This window comes from Muntiacus reevesi, chromosome 2 (genome assembly GCF_963930625.1).
Source record: "Muntiacus reevesi chromosome 2, mMunRee1.1, whole genome shotgun sequence".
In the NCBI taxonomy this organism is placed as follows: domain Eukaryota; kingdom Metazoa; phylum Chordata; class Mammalia; order Artiodactyla; family Cervidae; genus Muntiacus; species Muntiacus reevesi.
The window spans coordinates 137677878-137694779 of record NC_089250.1 but is presented as its reverse complement, the minus strand read 5'-3'; the positions used below and the strand labels follow the sequence as shown (position 1 = coordinate 137694779).

The window sequence follows — 16902 nt, the reverse complement described above, 5'->3', positions numbered from 1 at the left end:
CTGGAAAGGGTTGCCATTTCCTGTTCCAGGGAATTTTCCCAACCCAGGGATCGAACCCTCGTCTCCCGTGTCTCCTGCATTGCAGGTGGATTCGTTACCGTTTTGTGCTCTTCTCTGCTAAGCACGCCATGTACTATTCTGATTATTGCTGCTAAAAAGTCACCCCAAAACTTGGCCTTTTAAAATAATGATTTTATTAATGCTCATAGATACTGTGGGTCAGGAATTTGGGCAGGGCATCATAGGAATGGCTTGTCTCTGCTCCATGATTTCTGGATCTTCAGTTGGGAATATTTGCTAGTCTGTGGTGACTTGACAGCTGAGAGCTGAAATCATCTGGAGGTATCTTTGCTCACAAAAATGGTGGCTGATGTGGCGGTTGGCTGAGACCTCATCTGAGGCTGTTGACCAAAGCTTGGGCTTCCTCAGAATGGTGGCTTGGGCTAATAATAGCACTTTGTATGCAGCGGCTCAGGCCTCCAAAAGAGATCCTCCCAGTTTCACAGGCAGAAGCTTCATTGTTTTTATGACTTCACTTCAAAAGTCAAACTGCATCGTTTCCACTACATTTTGTCAGTCACCAGGCCATCCAGATGGAAGTATCAAGAAATTAGGCATCGTGTCTTGATGGGGTTAGGGCAAGGTTCTCATAGAGCATGTAGGATGGGAAATATCGTTGTGGCCATATTTGTAAAATTCAATTCACCATGTGTGCCTTGTTTCATTTAATCCTCCTGTTGTCCTTGGAGTAGGCATCGTTGTCCTTACAGATGAAGAAACTGAGGCTCAGCAAGGCCATGTAGCTTGCCTGTGGACAAAGCCAGTACATGACAGGACAGGATTTAAAGCCACTCTGTACCAAGCAGGTGTTCTCTACCAGAGGTGCATGCTAAGTGGCTTCAGTTGTGTCCAACTCTTTGCAACACCATGGACTGTAGCCTGCCAGGCTCCTCTATCTATGGGATTCTCTAGGCAAAAATACTGGAGTGGGTTGGCAGGCCCTCCCCAGTGAATCTTCCTGACTCAGGGATCGAATCTGCAAGTCTTAAGTCTCCTGCACTGACAGGCATGTTCTTACCACAAGCACCACCAGGGAAGCCCCCCTCTAACACACATGTGCTACTTATTGGACAAAGGAATGAAGAAAGTCAGACATTCGAAGGCCAGATCTCCCTATGTGCAGGATTGGGAGTGGGTGAGTCTTTTCATCCCCCCATAACCCTGACGTCAGAGTTTATATCTTCCCCAAGGGGTAAAGGAATCTGGTTCCTCTGCATAGCTCCCCAAGGTGTTGCTTCCCAGAGACTATGTAACTATTATGTGTACCTTTAATGCCTCAAGCTTGCCAGATACATGCTGCCTGAGTTGCTGTCTGTCCCACCTGCCCCCCTAACATTCAGCAAAAGAGTCTGAGCAGCAGTAAGCCTGAGGAAGCTCTGATCCCCTCCATGAAGGCAGCTCACAGAACCAAATCATGCCAAGATATCTCCTCTGCCCTGATGCCCTTTTGAAACCATCTCTTCCCTTTATGTTCGAACAAGGACCACTTCTTCCAGGAACTCATCTTGGACACTCCTATGATACTTAAAATCAGAATGTTTAGGTGACATTTGGCACTCACAGCTTATTCGGTAGCTTTTTGTGTCCTAGTCACCCTGTTAGTCTTCTAAGGCCCCACAGGTCAAGGACTATGCTCTATTCCTCAGTTTTCCTCCCCAAACCACAGAAAAGATACCCCATTAGTAGGTACTCAGTAAATATGACTGATTAGATCAAAGGGCCTTGTGAAGTTTATTTTTAAGTTTATAACATGTGCATCTTCCAAAGTAGTTTTTGAGAACCTACTCTATCAAAGGCATTGTGCTAGGTGCTAACATACCATGGGATCCAGGAGCAGGGATTTAGAAAGTCAGATCTGAGCCTTGTAGGACTCATCAGTATGTCAGTAACATGTCAGAACTGATGTCAAGAAGCAAAGCATCCTTGGTCAGATTGAGGCCTTCGTATCGGATATATCTGATGCAAGTGCTGTAAGGTTACAATGTCTGTCAGATGATTTGAGAGTCAGACATTTAGAAGTCCCTGAAGAAGGCTTTAAAAATCCAAGATCTTGAATTTAGCTTCTATAAGTTCTCCAAATGATGTTTTTAGCTGGAGGTATCACATAGGAATGGATGGGCCTAACTGTCTAATTAGCCATCTTGTAACAGGCAAGTTTCTCTACTCTTCTTCCATTTGTCACTATTTCACCCCAAAGTGTTCCCCAAAACCATGCCCTTTAGAAACACCTTTGAATATTCAAACTCAGCTGATCAACCTAATAATAAATGATAGGCAATCAATATGAATGTTCATCTTCACTCATTATTTACTACATAAATTCTCAATCCAAATATAACCCCATTGTATAAAACTCTTCACTCAACATACTATTACCAAGAATAAAATAACTCCTGTAAATAATTACCTTTGGGATATGAAAGAAAATGTAAACATTTTATTTGGCAGTTGTTTCTGAACACATGAATAAATAAATGGAAAAGTACATATTCATATTTCTTTTCGGAGTAACAGATACCATTAAACGCTTATTTACACATCTTCACTGCAAAGAATAGTTAACACAATTCAGTTTTGTCTTATAAAAGGTAACTTCCCACACCACTGGACTGGACAGGTAAAGATGGAGATATGGGTAGTGCTTGGTTCTAGCAGTCTCAATGTTTGAAAGGCATTCATTTGCAAGTGTGAAAAGAAGAGTCATCATGCATTTGAGTTCATCCGGATCATGTACTGTAGAAAGTTACTGATGGCAGCCACAGAATTTGGTGTGTCATGCGCTTAAGTCAACTATGACATGTTTGTAAATCTGTGTGTTTCCCTTAAAACTGGAAGCAAAAAGAAAATTGCGTTTATTAATGGACACATGCGTGAATGATCTTGGTGCCTGAACATTTAATTCCTGAAATTTCACAAATTTGGCTTTCTCTGCATCCCAGTTATACACTTGAGTAAAGGAATAATCACTTCCAAGAATTGCATATTGGTAGTTATTTATCTGAAGAGGCTGGAACACCATGGATCCTCGTGATGGCATCCTCTGAATATCCTGAAATGAGGACCCTCCCCATTTCATTACTTTGGAATCACCAATGAATCTTGTCAAGCAGATGTACACATCGCCTTTCACTGAGAAGTGCTTAACGGCATATACATCCTCCATGTTGGGGATGTCAGTTTGGTTAGTGAATAATTGTATTGCTTTGTTCCACTGGTAAATGACAGGACGCTGGGAACTACTGGACAGTATTAAATGAGGCGTTCTGAGAGTCTGAGGTGTTCTGGCTATTTCTAGATATTCCACATCAGTATCCCTGTACCACGCATGTAAAGATTGATGGGAGTAGAATCCATTTCCATTCCACTTATAAATGGTAGTGAAACCAGCTTTTGAACTGTCAGCAACAACGAAGTACCAGTTGTTTTCAATCTTGAATGTTTCAATGTCATTGGGTTTTCGGATTTTGAGGATTTCGATATCCTGGATTTTTATGAATTTATTTGCAAAACTGTCTCGCTTATAGATGTGAGAGCCACCAAACAGCTGGGCCACAATGACATAGAGCTGAGTTTCAATGACTATAGGCTTGCACACTACAGTGGACGTGCCTGGGAAAGACAAATGAGAGATTAGGAAGATGGCCATCCTTCTCTTGGAGCATGTTAATACACAGGCTGAAACCATGCAGCTGCCATCAAAATCTTGTTTCAGCCTGAAATAAGAGATTTCTTTGTTTGATTAGGCAAAGCCAGTTTTTTAATCAGATCCAGTGGCAACAAGACTGTGCCTTTTTGCCTCATGGAGCCTTGTTACCAACAGTAGAGTTGTCTTGTCACATCCAATGTGTACTAGACATTCAGGACACATGGCTACAGCCTGAGTTTTCCCTCTCTCTTGTTCTTCTTCATTGTCTTTAATTTTTTTTTTAAAATTTTTGGCTGCACCACGTGGCATGTGGGAGCTTAGTTCCCTGACCAGGGATTGAACCTGCACCCCCTTCATTGGAAGTGCAGAGTCTTAACCACTGAATTGCCAGTGGAAGACCCTGGAAGACGGCGATGGAAGTCCCTCTTCTTTGTCTTTTTTTTTTTTTTTGGCCAAGTCACATATGGATCTAGTTCCCTCAATCAGGGATTGAACAGGGAAAGCAGTGAGTACTAACTACTGGACCGTCAAGGAGCTCCCTCTCCTCTCACTTCTTATAGAAAAGAATCATTGCTTTCCCTGACGTATCAATGAGTTAGTCACAGTAATTCTAGTGGAAACTGCCATTTATTGAGCACCTACTTTATGCTTTGCCAGATCATCTCATTAAATTTCCCACCAATCTTAAGAGATAACTATTATTATTACCCTTCCTTTTGCAGGTGAGCAGGCTGAAAGTCAGAGAGGTTCGATGCTGCTAGAAGGCAGAGTTGGGATTCAAGCCCAAGGCTACCAGTGTCCCTATGCTTTTAACTTAACCCAGGGCAAGGAGTTAGCTGTACTGGGGCTTCCAACTTGGGCTTGGATTCCACAAGGTTCTAGGACAACCTCACCAAGTCTTGAGCAGTGGCCTGGGCAGCCCACAGCTCTATCTTCAATTGCTGTGTTCTCTGTAATGAATGGTTTCTAGCTCTAGAATCGACTAACTTTCCCCTAAGAAAAGAGAGATATCACTCGGGATTTTTCTGAAGCTTTAGGTCACTAGTGGCAAAAGAGAAGAAGGAAGAATCCTTAAGAAAAGTGAAAGAGGGGTACAGCCATGGGCGATGCTCCTGAAAGTTACTTTGGGAAATCTCAGAAAACTATATGGGGGTCTGTCAGAAGCCTAGCTCAGTATCCTTTGTTAAGAGTTTAAGTTATCAATAGATTCTGACCTTCTAGAGTGAGGTTGGTTCTCTGAAACCCAAAGAAAGCAAGGCAAATCTAGCCCCAGGCTTTTTCTACCTGCAGCTCTAAGGGCTTTGAGGTAATAAGTTCCACATCGACTCTTTCTATTAATTGACTTCATGCATAGGCAAAATTATTCTATTTATGACCCTTTTCAAGACTCAGCTGATTCTGTGACCTTAAGAAAATCTCTTCTCTGAGATTCAGTTTTCCCTTCTATACAGTGAAAGTTGAAACTAGATTAGAGATGGCTACTGGTTTTCAATCATGTACCAATATTGATTGATTGATTGGGACAGCCTGGAGAACTGTATTAAGAAGGATTCTGTCCTCTGCAAGAAAGAACATCATGATAGATTAGCAGTGTCTATATGGGGTGAGGGAGGGGAGAGTGACTGCATATATGACATATATTCATCATCCTGGACTAGATAATGTCATCTGGAAGTCTGCAAATATATGATTCATTTTTCTTTCAAGTGTTCATCTAAAGATTCATTCATAGCAATTGGAGACTGTACGCATGTAAGAAGAAGCTGGTTTAGATTGCGCAAAGTCCTGCTGCAATCCACTGGAGAACTGAGGGGGCTTCAGGAGAAAGGGAAGCATAGCCTTCCTCCTTGAGAAGGAAAGAGGAGTCTAGGAGGGTCTCGGTTTGGAGGGGATTCAGTTATCTGGGCAACTCAGTCTTAGGTAAGACCGAAACCTGTCCTGATCCTTTGAGCAATAGGGTTGATGACTGCCAACAAAATCTAGTTATAACCATCCCAGCCTTGTCGAGTGGGTGACCTTCTATGGGAATGTGGGAGTGCTCTCAGAAGCAAGTTTAAGGGTGTTAGAAGCTAACGCTGATGTGAAGGTGATTTCAGAGGGAGCCTCATGTTCTAATTTATGACTTAACACTTAAAAGTTTTTGAAATGAGGAAGAAACTTAAGAGGTGACCTAAGTAAAAGCTTTCATGGGAAAAAAAAAAAGATTTCCATCATCAAATGCAAAAAATACTAGAAAGAGGTTTGTGTCCTCACTGCAGGATTTCTCAGAGCCTCTAATGTGTGTTATTATGAATCTCCAAGAGGGAGATATGGGTCCCAAATTTACTGGACCATAAAACCCTTATGTCACAAGTCATACATGAACATTTTGCAGAAGTAATGTTTTTGCAATAAAATTTGAGATTCATCGATCTAAAATAAACTCAATTCTGTAGTTTAAAAAATGGACCCAGTGAGAGTGTGACTTAACTAGTTTGTTTGTGGCAGAACCTAGATAGAACTCATAATTCTTAGTCCAGTACTTTTTCTTTCAAGAAAAATAACCCACTTTTTATTGTGTATTTACTAAGATAGGTCCTATGCTAAGTTTCTTGAACATGTGCTCTCATTATTTCATAAGAACCTTGCAAGTTAGATATTAGTATTACCATTACAACTGAGGAAATTAAGCTTTAGGGAACAATCTCAAATGGTAGATTTAGGATTCAAATGATTCTAAACCTGGTAGCTCAATTGGTAAAGTACTGCCTACTGTTCTAGAGACCCAGGTTTGATCCCTAGATTGGGAAGATCTCCTGCAGAAGTAAATGACAACCCACACCAATATTCTTGCTTGGAAAATCCTATGGACAGAGGAGCCTGGTGGGCTACAGTCCATAGGGTCCCAGGAGTTGGACACGATTTAGCGACTAAACTACAAACCTGCCAAAAGCATTCCCTGATATCATTCATCTTTTCTTTTTGCCCTTGACCCAAGGAGTTTAACTTTCCATTCAAAATACAGTTAGCCTTTTCATACCTGTGATGTTGTCATAATTCCGGAAGGTCTTTTCTACATGGTCCCATTCAAGGAAAATGCACTTTCCAGTAAAAGGCTGAGCGATGACGACATACTCATCGTTCATATAAGAAAAAGTATCTATGGACAGTGATTGATAAGGCAGGTCTTGAGACTTTGCAAACTCTGCAAAAATTGAAAATGATGATTAGTAGCTGTGCTAATGCCTCAATTGTTGGCTAGATCTAAAATGTCCATAAGAAATACATTTATTCTAGAGAAACAGTAAAATGGTAATTTTACTTTGCTTTTAAACACATGAAATTTTAATGGTTCATAATATCTTTAAATTGCTCAGTTGGTTTTTAATGTATAAAAAATATCAGTTCCTGCATATGTTTAAAAAAATGTAACCCTTAGTTTAATTTTATGAGATGGAATAATTTGGAATACATTACCTGTAATGATGCAATCAAAATCCTTAGAGGAAAGACTATTGATTTTGCGCTTCTTGTATTCCGGAGGGCCTTCACAATAGATGTCTTCGACAGTTGCATTGGTGTGGCTTAGCCATTCCACCAGCCACTTCAGTTTACAGTCACAATTAAATGAATTACCTCTCAGGTCACTGAAAGACAAACTTCAGCTGCTTTTGATATACAAGGGTCCTTCCTTCACAGGCATGACTCTTACCATAGCAATTACATGAGCAGGATGCCCTCACCTGGTTTTATATCATGCCTCATAATCTACCTTGAACCTGTCTGATCGTTCACTTTGGGCTCAGAGAGGACCACAGTGCACCCTTGCAAGCCACCCCAGTCAATGGAACCTCATAACTTACTCCCTCTTGGATTCAAAGGTAGTTCAGTCTAGAGCTGTGCTGTCCATAGAAATACAATGTGAACCATATATGTAGTTTAAAATTTTTCTATAGACACATTAAAAAAGTAAAAAGAAACAGATGAAATTATTTTTAATATCATATGTTATGTAACCCAAAACATACAGAATTTTATCATTTTGACATATAGTAATATGAAAGTTACTTATGAGATATTTTGCATGCTTTTTCTATACTAAGTCTCTGTGGAGTCCAATGTGTATTTTATGCTTACAGTATATCTCAATTTGGATAATAAAATTTCAGCAGAAGTTCCTGATTTGTGTTTAGATTCAATAAAATTCACAGTTAAAAAAAAAAAATTCATACACCCGATTTGTTCCAAGCATACCTAAAACTTTTCCAATAATTGAACAGAAAAATCAGTTATTAAATTTAGTTTTTTATTTGATTAAAAAAAAACTAAGTAAAATTTAAAATTCAGTTTCTCAGTCACACTAGGAACACATTTTAAGTGTTCCGTGATCACATGTGCGGCTACCATATTGGGCAACACGGGTTCTAAAACACAGAATGTAGTGACTGTTGAACCATATTTAATTAAATCAAGTGAGCTATTTCCTTTTCTTCTTCCTCACAGATGTAATTAACCCTGATCCTATTCCATGGTCTTCAAATTCAATTTTAATAGGAAATGACTTCGATACAGCCGAGTTAATGCAGACATACAATAGCTCATGCCCATAATAAACTGCACAGCACAGATAGTTTAAATTTCCACATATGATCCCAACTCATCAGTTCTGTTTATTTGCATTGTTTCTGCTCAGAAATCCAATCTCTTTCCTAAAACTCGTCTCTGTCCCATAGAATTCCTAAGATAGGTATTGTCTACTTTTCACACAGCACAAGAATAATTTTTAAGTGTTGGAGCACTTAAAAATGTGTTTTAAGGGATAAAGAAAACCAAGAAATCTACTAAAAGGCATATTGGCATGGATCCTTGCACTTCTTAAATAATTCTTGATTTGGGCGTATCAAGGTAGGCCAAACCCATGATACGATTCCTTGGAGAAACTGAGCCCTTTTCAAGTGACTTTTCTTTTGCTAGTGTGCAGTTTAGACTGACATAATGTTGGGCCAGAGGGTCTCCAAACAAGCTATATCCCCAAGTCTGCTATGGAGTTATCTAACTTGCAAGACATTCGTAGGACAGACTTCATATCCCAAGACTACTCTGACCCAGAAATAATGAGTGTCAGCTTTTCTGATCTATTGCAAATCGGAGTGGATAACTGTGGTCTGTCCAAGACTCTTTGGAAGTGTCCTGATTCTGACACTCTCTTGGAAATAAACCATCTTTCAGGAATTGGGGTAATAGGCATGGAGGAGGGGCTGGGGGAGTACTACAAGGAACAAAGAAAGTTTTTCACTAGCTAGCTGATTTGATGTTAAATACTGGGTTTAGGCGAGGATACTTGACTCAAATTTTGTTGCAGAAAAGTTGTTTTGAATATATATTCTATAGCAAAGGACCTGATAAATATGGTTGTTTTCACACATCTTTCGTTTGTTCCTATGTTCTACCTTGTGGCATTTAAATACCTTTCTAATGTTTTGGAAGGCACTTATTGAAGCTAAATTGCTTTTGAGACGGTTAGGCATACATTACTTGCTTTGCTTACTGCAAAATATACAAATTCCTTCCAAAGATCTTTCACTCTGAGGCTTAAAAGTCAAAGTTTGAAAGCTCTTTTGTTTGAAAAAGGGTCAAAAATAATTAAGTTCATTCCCTTCCTGGGGCTTAAGCCAAATTCCTGGGGATTAAGCCTAGGGTTGTTGTTCAGAGTAATGAGAGAAAAGGCAAACTTTTCTCCCTTCCCCCACTTCCTGCTCCGTTTCTCTGTTGACTGACCAACCCATGGGTGTAACCTTTCATCTTTATTCTGTCAGTTACCCAGACTTCTTTGTGTTTTTCCTTTGTAGCCCCATTTCCTGAACCCCTTGAGAAAAAAAAAAAAAAAAGGCTTCTTGAAATTTCTATCTAGCTCTCCTCTTCCCCTGTCTCCCCCCAAGTCACTTGTCATCAGTCCCTCCCATACAGACACACACTTTATCAAAGGAAAGCTTAGGGTTATGTTTTCAAACTATAGTGGAGGAAACCCTAGGAGACTCAAACAGTAGTCCAACTAAATTCAAATTTTAAGACAAATTAAAATTTTAAATTTCTCATTTAATTTAAAGCCAATTAAAAATTTTAATAATCAACACCAGACTTCTTTGTTAACTACTGCAAATTAGTTAATTAATCAGTGATTTCTTAGGTCCTCTTACACATTTGTTAAAGAATCCAGGCCTTTGAAAATATCTTTTGGGAGAGTCTGGAGATTGTTGTTTGCAAGGCTCCTGGAAAAAAAAAAAAAAAGAGTAACGTAAACTGTAGTCATAAACAAAATACATGCATTTATGGCCCTTTTTGTATTATGGTATTAAACAAAATGAACAAGGAAACACTCCAAAATACCAATAACAAAACAATGCCTGGGCATCGGTCTTTCTATTTATTTAGCACCGAATGGAGCATCACACTCTCAGACAACTAAAGGTTGTCTTCCCACGTCTGTCGTCTCCATGCGCTCCTCCCTCACTCTCAGGCCGCCCTTCCCCTCCTTCCCCTCACTGGCTCCAGGAGTAGCTCAACCACCAGCTCTTAGAACCCACAGCTCTCAAACTTGGAGGCCTGTCTAACTACTCCCACTCTAGCACACTCTTTTTGCCTATTCTTTTTCTACATGTTTTTCCTTTTTAGCTCCATTCACTCATCCTTCCTTAGAAAATAGCTTCCTCATAAATATCCATCTATCCAATCATCCATTCATCCTGTTTAATCATCTTTTTTTCCTTCTTACAGTTCTTGCCCTATTATCACAGGAATTGTTTTCTCCTTCTCTATTTGTTCTTCCACATATTGCTAAAATGATTCTGATTCTAATCAAGAGTAATGAGCAGGAAACAGTGCTGATAGCATCAAGGAAAAGGTCATGTGTCCACACTGCAGAATTGTGCACGTAACTGGGAGCAGATACTGTATGACCGGGAAGGGTTACTAGGTACTGGTGATTTGTCTTTAATCAGCACTATACATATACTTGCATTTCCCAGGTGGCTCAGTGGGTAAAGAACCCACCTGCCAGTGCAGGAGACTCAGGTTCAATCCCTGGGTCGGAAAGATCCCCTGGAGGAGGACATGGCAACCCACTCTAGTATTTTTGCCTGAAGAATCCCATGGACAGAGGAGCCTGGCAGGCTACAGTTTATAGGGTCACAGAGTTGAACTGAAGCGACTGAGCATGCATACATACGTAGACATGTTATATACTTTCCTTAGAAGCGGTTTTAATTTTCATAATAAAAATTGAAAATTAAAACAAAGGAGCCTATGCTGTCGGCCTGCAAAGCTCTTGAAAATTCTCTCAAATTCACCTTAACATTCTCAAAAGTCTTCTGTTTCTACCTCTTCTAATTAGTATGGGATTTCTCAAGTGCAAGCATTAAAGACATTTAAAACCTATTTTTAAGTTAATTATGTTGTTTTTCTGAGTTTTGGAAATTACCACTAGACTAGATTAGAAACCGTTTTCAATGAACTTTGGCACAGAAGAAAGGGAAGTGAATCAGAAGGTTTCAGTCTCAGTGACAGTCCATTTTGTGATGAAGGGCATAGCTTTGGAGTCATTCTGAGCTGTTTGAATCCTGACTCCACTATTTACTGGCTGTGTGACTGTGGTTATGTACCTTCTCTGCAACTCAGTTTTTTCATTTTTAAGTGGAGGTATAATACCTCATATTATAAGAGTGTTAAAAAAATGCAGTAACTCAGGATGGCAGCTGGTATGTGGACTGCTTTCAATAAAGGGCATTTGGGAGGAGGGGACTGGAAGGAGAAGGGCTCTTGTGTGATCATTGCCCCAAAACAGCATTTAGAAAACTGACCATACAAGTGAACTGCTGTGACTGTCTACCTACATAGTATTAAGAAAATACTGCTAAAGAAGATTTTGCAAGAGAACATCTCCACAATTCCTTTTACTGACTGGTGGTTGAATGAAGAAATTTCTTGGTGTCTTGGACCAGTCTAGAGTCACTCTCAAGTTATGCATCTCAATATATTTGCTGGCACAATTGTGTCCTACAGTCCTTATGCTAACTTCTCCTAAGTGCATGTCCCTCTCCCAGAGACCAGCATAAAGTACAACTGGCTGCAGAATGCATGCTTGGAGTAGGCTGGGTTTTAAAACAGTGGGAGGGAAATGATAAAATAGTCTAGTCCTGAATTGCTGCAGCCATTAAGGTTACCAAGGAAGAGACACCTGTTTTCCTTGCTGCCCAACGCAGTTCTTTGAAAGAGCCGGTGAATTGAGAGTTCCACTATCTGCCTGAAGAATAAAACTGTAGAACTCACATAGTCAGGGTGTTAATAATGAACTTCATAGATACAGAGAACAAATTGGTGACTGCCAGAGGTGAGGTTGAGGGGTGGGAGAAATGGGTGAACTGCATTTTGTTTGTTTTGGTCTAAAAAAAAAAAGATTTTAAAATTCCAAAATTAAGAAAGAGTCAATGTGCTTCACTACAGGTTTTATTAAGGGGTAAGAATGCACTGTATCTGGGTAGCTGATGAGGGGTAGAATTGGTTGGGAGAGGAGTGAAGACAGGGAAGTGAGACATGTCACTGATGTTAATTGTTTTCTAGGATTACTCCGCAGTGAGTACTGGAAGGATGTTTGTCTTATCACTGTATCCCCAGTGCCTGACATAATGTAAATCCTCAACAGCTGCTTTTAAATGAATAAATGATTGAATGAATGAGTGGATGAATGGGACAGGCTTGAATGGATAAGAGAAAGGGCACCAATCGAGACAGAGGAAAGGGCAGAGAATGCGTCTCAGGCCCCGTACACCAAGACACTGAGTTAGGGAGAAACTGCAAAGCCCTGTGAATTACCATTGCCTTACCCTGACATCACGTGCTCCTGATGCTCACAAAGTTCCCTCCCTCCTCTGAGCCTGGGATCCTAGTTCCTGGCCAGGGTTCAAACCCTGCTGTGAAAGGGCCAAGTCCTCACCACTGGACCGCCAGGGAATTCCCTAGGAGGCTTTCTTTAATTTTTTTTTTTTTAACTTGACTGTACCAGGCCTTAGTTGCACCATCAGGGGTCATTTAATTACAGCATGTGAACACTTATTTGTGACATGTGGGACCTAGTTTCCCAACCAGGAATTGAACCCAGACTCTTTGCACTGGAAGCTTGGCCTCTTAGCCGCTGGACCACCAGGAAAGTTCTCCTAGGAGGGTTTTTGAAAGTGTGTCTGCAACTAAGCTCCATTCTCTAGGTTCTGATTCAGAATCTACCTAAGAAACATCCTTTAAAATGCCTGGGAAACTGTCCAACTGAACACCTAGCTGCCTTGAGACTGGCTGAGAAGGGTCAAGCATTCTTAATGGCAGGCAGGCTTTCTTTCCCAATGGAAGTGATGACCATTCCCTCCACTTTGGGCTTCCCTGGTGGTTCAGCTGGTAAAGAATAAACCTGCAATGCAGGAGACCTGGGTTTGATCCCTGGGTTAGGAAGATCCCCTGGAGAAGGGAATGGCTACTCACTTCAGTATTCTGGCCTGGAGAATCCCATGGACTGTATAGCCCATGGTGTTGCAAAGAGTCGCACACGACTAAGTGACTTTCACTTTCACTCCACTTTGGTGTTTTCTTGGCTTACCTGAGAAAACCTCTAATTATGGAGCATGGAACCTACTGGAAAGTCTTCTTGCTAAGGCAGACCAGACTGGCTCAGACAGCACGTTTGTTTCAGTGCCACTGGGCTCTGCTGCTAAGAAAGCTTCGCCCACGGCCATCTGGGGTGCTCCCAAGCCTCCCTGCAGTGCAGATTCTCAGCTTGAGTTGGTGTCTCACTGAATTTGCAGTACTTCAAGTGCAGTTATTTTAATTTCATACAAAATGTTTAAAGGGGATAAATACACTGCAGCATTTGGAGTCCTGATCCAGAATCAGTAGAGGTTAGGCGGCAAGGCTGTTTTTTCCTACATGATGGTGTTTGCTGCATACCATGCTCTGTTCTAGGTACTTTACGTAGAGTAACTGGCCTAATCTCCTGTCAGTCTTAGAATCTAGGTGTTCCTAAGTATCTTATTATTTTCCACCCCTATTTTTACAGATGACTGTTATCACTTCTGTTTTACACAAAAGAAATTGCAAGCACCGGGAGGCTTAGTGACCTGCCTGATGTCCCAGAGCTATTAATGGGTAAAGCCTGGCTTTGAACACACACAGTCTGGTAGCAGAGACAACCTCCTCAGCCACTATATCCCACTGCCCTCTATACATGCTTGTCATTGTGAAGGCTTAAGTGAGGACATCCTGCCTGATTAACTGGGGACACATGGATGCCCTGAGTTTGGGGACTGCACATATGTCTTTTGTACCTCCGCATTGCAGAACAACCAGTAGGTGCTTCATGACATGTATAGATCGATGATAATTTTCCCCAAATGTTTTTATACATACATGCAAACAATCCTGCCTCCACTGGACCTTAGCCACCATGACACTTATGTGATGCCCAAGGGAATCATTACTAAAACACTGTGGGTGTTAACAGAAACCAATACAAAATGTTTAGAAATTTTGTCATCATTGACCATAAACTATTTTTTAATTCATTTTTCCCCTGATTTCAGAAGTAATACATGGTTATCAGGAAAATTCAAGCCTTTCTGAAATATATGAACTATTCAAACACTTAAGTTAATCATGTATACTATTAGGACAGTCATTTAGAATAATCAAGAGAGGCTCTCAGAATTTGACAGGATTTGTAAGGACTTAAATATAAGGAATTCCCTTTTGGGGAGGGGTTGGTCTGAAGGAGAGGGGAGTCTGTATAGTAAATTTTAAGTTATCTAAAAATGTCTCTTTAGAAGGCAAGTCTACTGAGATAGATGTATAAGAAGGTGAGGTAAGTTCATTGCTTCTTTAGGAATGAACTGAATTTATATCAGTGCTCCCAAGTTCCCTTGGAGCAGCTTTAATGTTAAGCCAGAGTGGAAACTAGTTGGATCTAAAAGTGTATGGCTACTATTGTACATAGTACAAAAGTAGGTACGTACTCTACATACCATTGAGAGTATGTTACGTGGCAGCCTGGACGGAATGGGAGTTTGGGGAAGAATGGCTATATGTATAGGTATGGCTGAGACTTGTTGTGTCCACCTGGAACTATCACAACACTGCTAATCAGCTATACTCCAATACAAAATATATATTTTTTAAAAACCCAGCAAAAAAAAGTATGTGTCTAATTCCAACTAATTGCATTTGGAGACCAAGAGTGAGGGTAGGGCTCCTGTCTTCAGGATCTTCTCTTCCTTCCCCATTTGTGTTTGCTTCTTGGATCATGTCCTGTGGAAGGACCTAGCCATCCGTAAAGCTCTCTGGTCCTTCTATAATTGACATGGTGGAGACGGCACTAGAGGTCTCATTAAAGATCTTGGAAAACTTCTGGCTTTTACCACTACTAACTGGGGAGCAGCTTAAACTCAGGGCACACCTCTGAATTCTCATTTACCAATAGGGATAGTGTCTGCCCTGTTTCTTTTTTTTTAATTTATTTTTAATTGGAGGAAAATTGCTTTACAATGTTGTGATGATTTATGCCATACAACAATGCAAATCAGCCATAATTATATGTAAATCACCTCCCTCTCAAGCCTCCCTCCCCTCCCGCCTTCTCACCCTTCTAGATTATTACAGAGCCCCTGGTTGGAATCCCTGTGTTATATAGCAACTTCTCACCGGCTATCTGCTTTACACATGTTAGTGTATATATGTCTATGCTACTTTCTCCATAACCCACCACCTTATCTGTTTCATAAGGTCATCAAGAGACTGTAATGAGGTCTAGAATTTGAAAAGCTTTGTAAACTCCTCCTGTGGGTTAGAGGGCAGGGTGATAATTATTTGCTACTTGAATGATTGCCTTTAATTGAGAAGAATTCATCTGAGGAGGAGAAAAGTGCACTTTGAAACCTAAAATCTTAAAAAGAAAATTAATGGCTCAAAGAAATGTCAAATGTATGTATAAGTGGTTAATAATGGAAAATGAACTTGATGTGCTGAACAGTCAGAGGGACATTAGGGCTTTAAATCTTCCCTATCTCTTTGAAAGGAAAAAAAAAAGGTAAGGAGAAAAGAAAAAAGGAAGGAAGTACCCCTGGAAGAACAGCATAATTAGAAAGGAGGACATGGTGTGGGGACTAGGCACTCAGTGAGAAAATATTTGTTTGTCTAATTTCTCTTGCTAGACTGAACTCTTCCAGGTTGGAGCTGGATTTTCTTCATTTTTGTGTGGCACATCCTAGAGACTATTTAGGATGAGCCATATGGCAATGCCATTTTTGTAGCTCAAAAACAGTCTCTTATTGGCACAGTCACTGAATCAACCTAACTATTTGATAAAAATGTAAGAAATCTAAGGGTCGTATTCAATCAACTTTAACCTGTTCCCTCCTAACACCTCCCTCCTACCTCCAGCATCTGGTCCCACATTATTTAAGTGGGACTTCCCTTTCGTTGTCTGTTTGATCCTTAAGATTCATGCCTCTTTCTTTGAGGGCTGCATTATGCTTTCCCTTGAGCCTGAAAATTTCTAGACATAAGTACATGCTGTACCAATGCCTCCTTCTTATATTCTTCACACTTCTAAAGAAGGGGCCTCATAATGACCCAAATTTATATTTCCATTTCATTTGATGGACATAGTGAGCTCTAGTCAAACAAAATGGATGTTCTTCACCAGAGTGTTGTATAAATTTTTTTCTTCCTCCCTTTCCTGCCTTCCTTAACCTTCCTCTCCTTTTCCCTTCCTTTTTCTCTCTTTTGTCCTTCCCTCCCATTCTTTCCATTCTTCCCTCCAGATGAGGTAGGCCTTTAGGCTGGAGAGAAGACACACTTGAGTGAAGTAAGGGTCCATAGCAAGGCTCTGTCCAGGTTTCCAGAGAGAACCGTGGGGTCTTATGCTCTTCCTTCAGCCCCTCGTGATGCTCAGCCATTAGTCACAGGCCGTGTTGAATGGATTTATGTGAGTCAAGTAGATCTCAGGTTGAAGTCATGAGCTTCCATTTATCTGTTTTAGTCTGAAATATCAGGCTTGGTGGCGTTTGGCTCTATAATCAAATAGCACAGCATTCCCACCATGCACAGCCAATTTTGCAGCACTTACAACATTGATGTGAAAAGCAGTGTTGCTGTTTATTTTATAGACACTATTTTCCTCATCC

The 16902-nt window shown here is 40.5% G+C and overlaps 1 protein-coding gene across 3 annotated transcripts in view; it reads right to left on the bottom strand.

Annotated features, from left to right (window-relative positions):
* Nucleotides 1-356: 356 nt before the first annotated feature.
* Nucleotides 357-16902, bottom strand: part of LGI1 (leucine rich glioma inactivated 1) — a 38513-nt gene continuing 21967 nt past the window's right edge. For 2 of the 3 annotated variants that reach the window (XM_065920010.1, XM_065920011.1), the window contains 4 exons: nucleotides 9883-9954; nucleotides 7163-7332; nucleotides 6726-6890; nucleotides 2572-3669 (listed from right to left, as the gene is read on the bottom strand). In XM_065920010.1, coding sequence (XP_065776082.1) covers nucleotides 2834-3669; nucleotides 6726-6890; nucleotides 7163-7332; nucleotides 9883-9954 — 1243 coding nt within the window. In that variant the 3' untranslated portion in view covers nucleotides 2572-2833. Of the gene's footprint in view, nucleotides 809-2571; nucleotides 3670-6725; nucleotides 6891-7162; nucleotides 7333-9882; nucleotides 9955-16902 lie in introns of those variants that run through there. The other variant, XM_065920012.1, reaches the window with a different exon arrangement.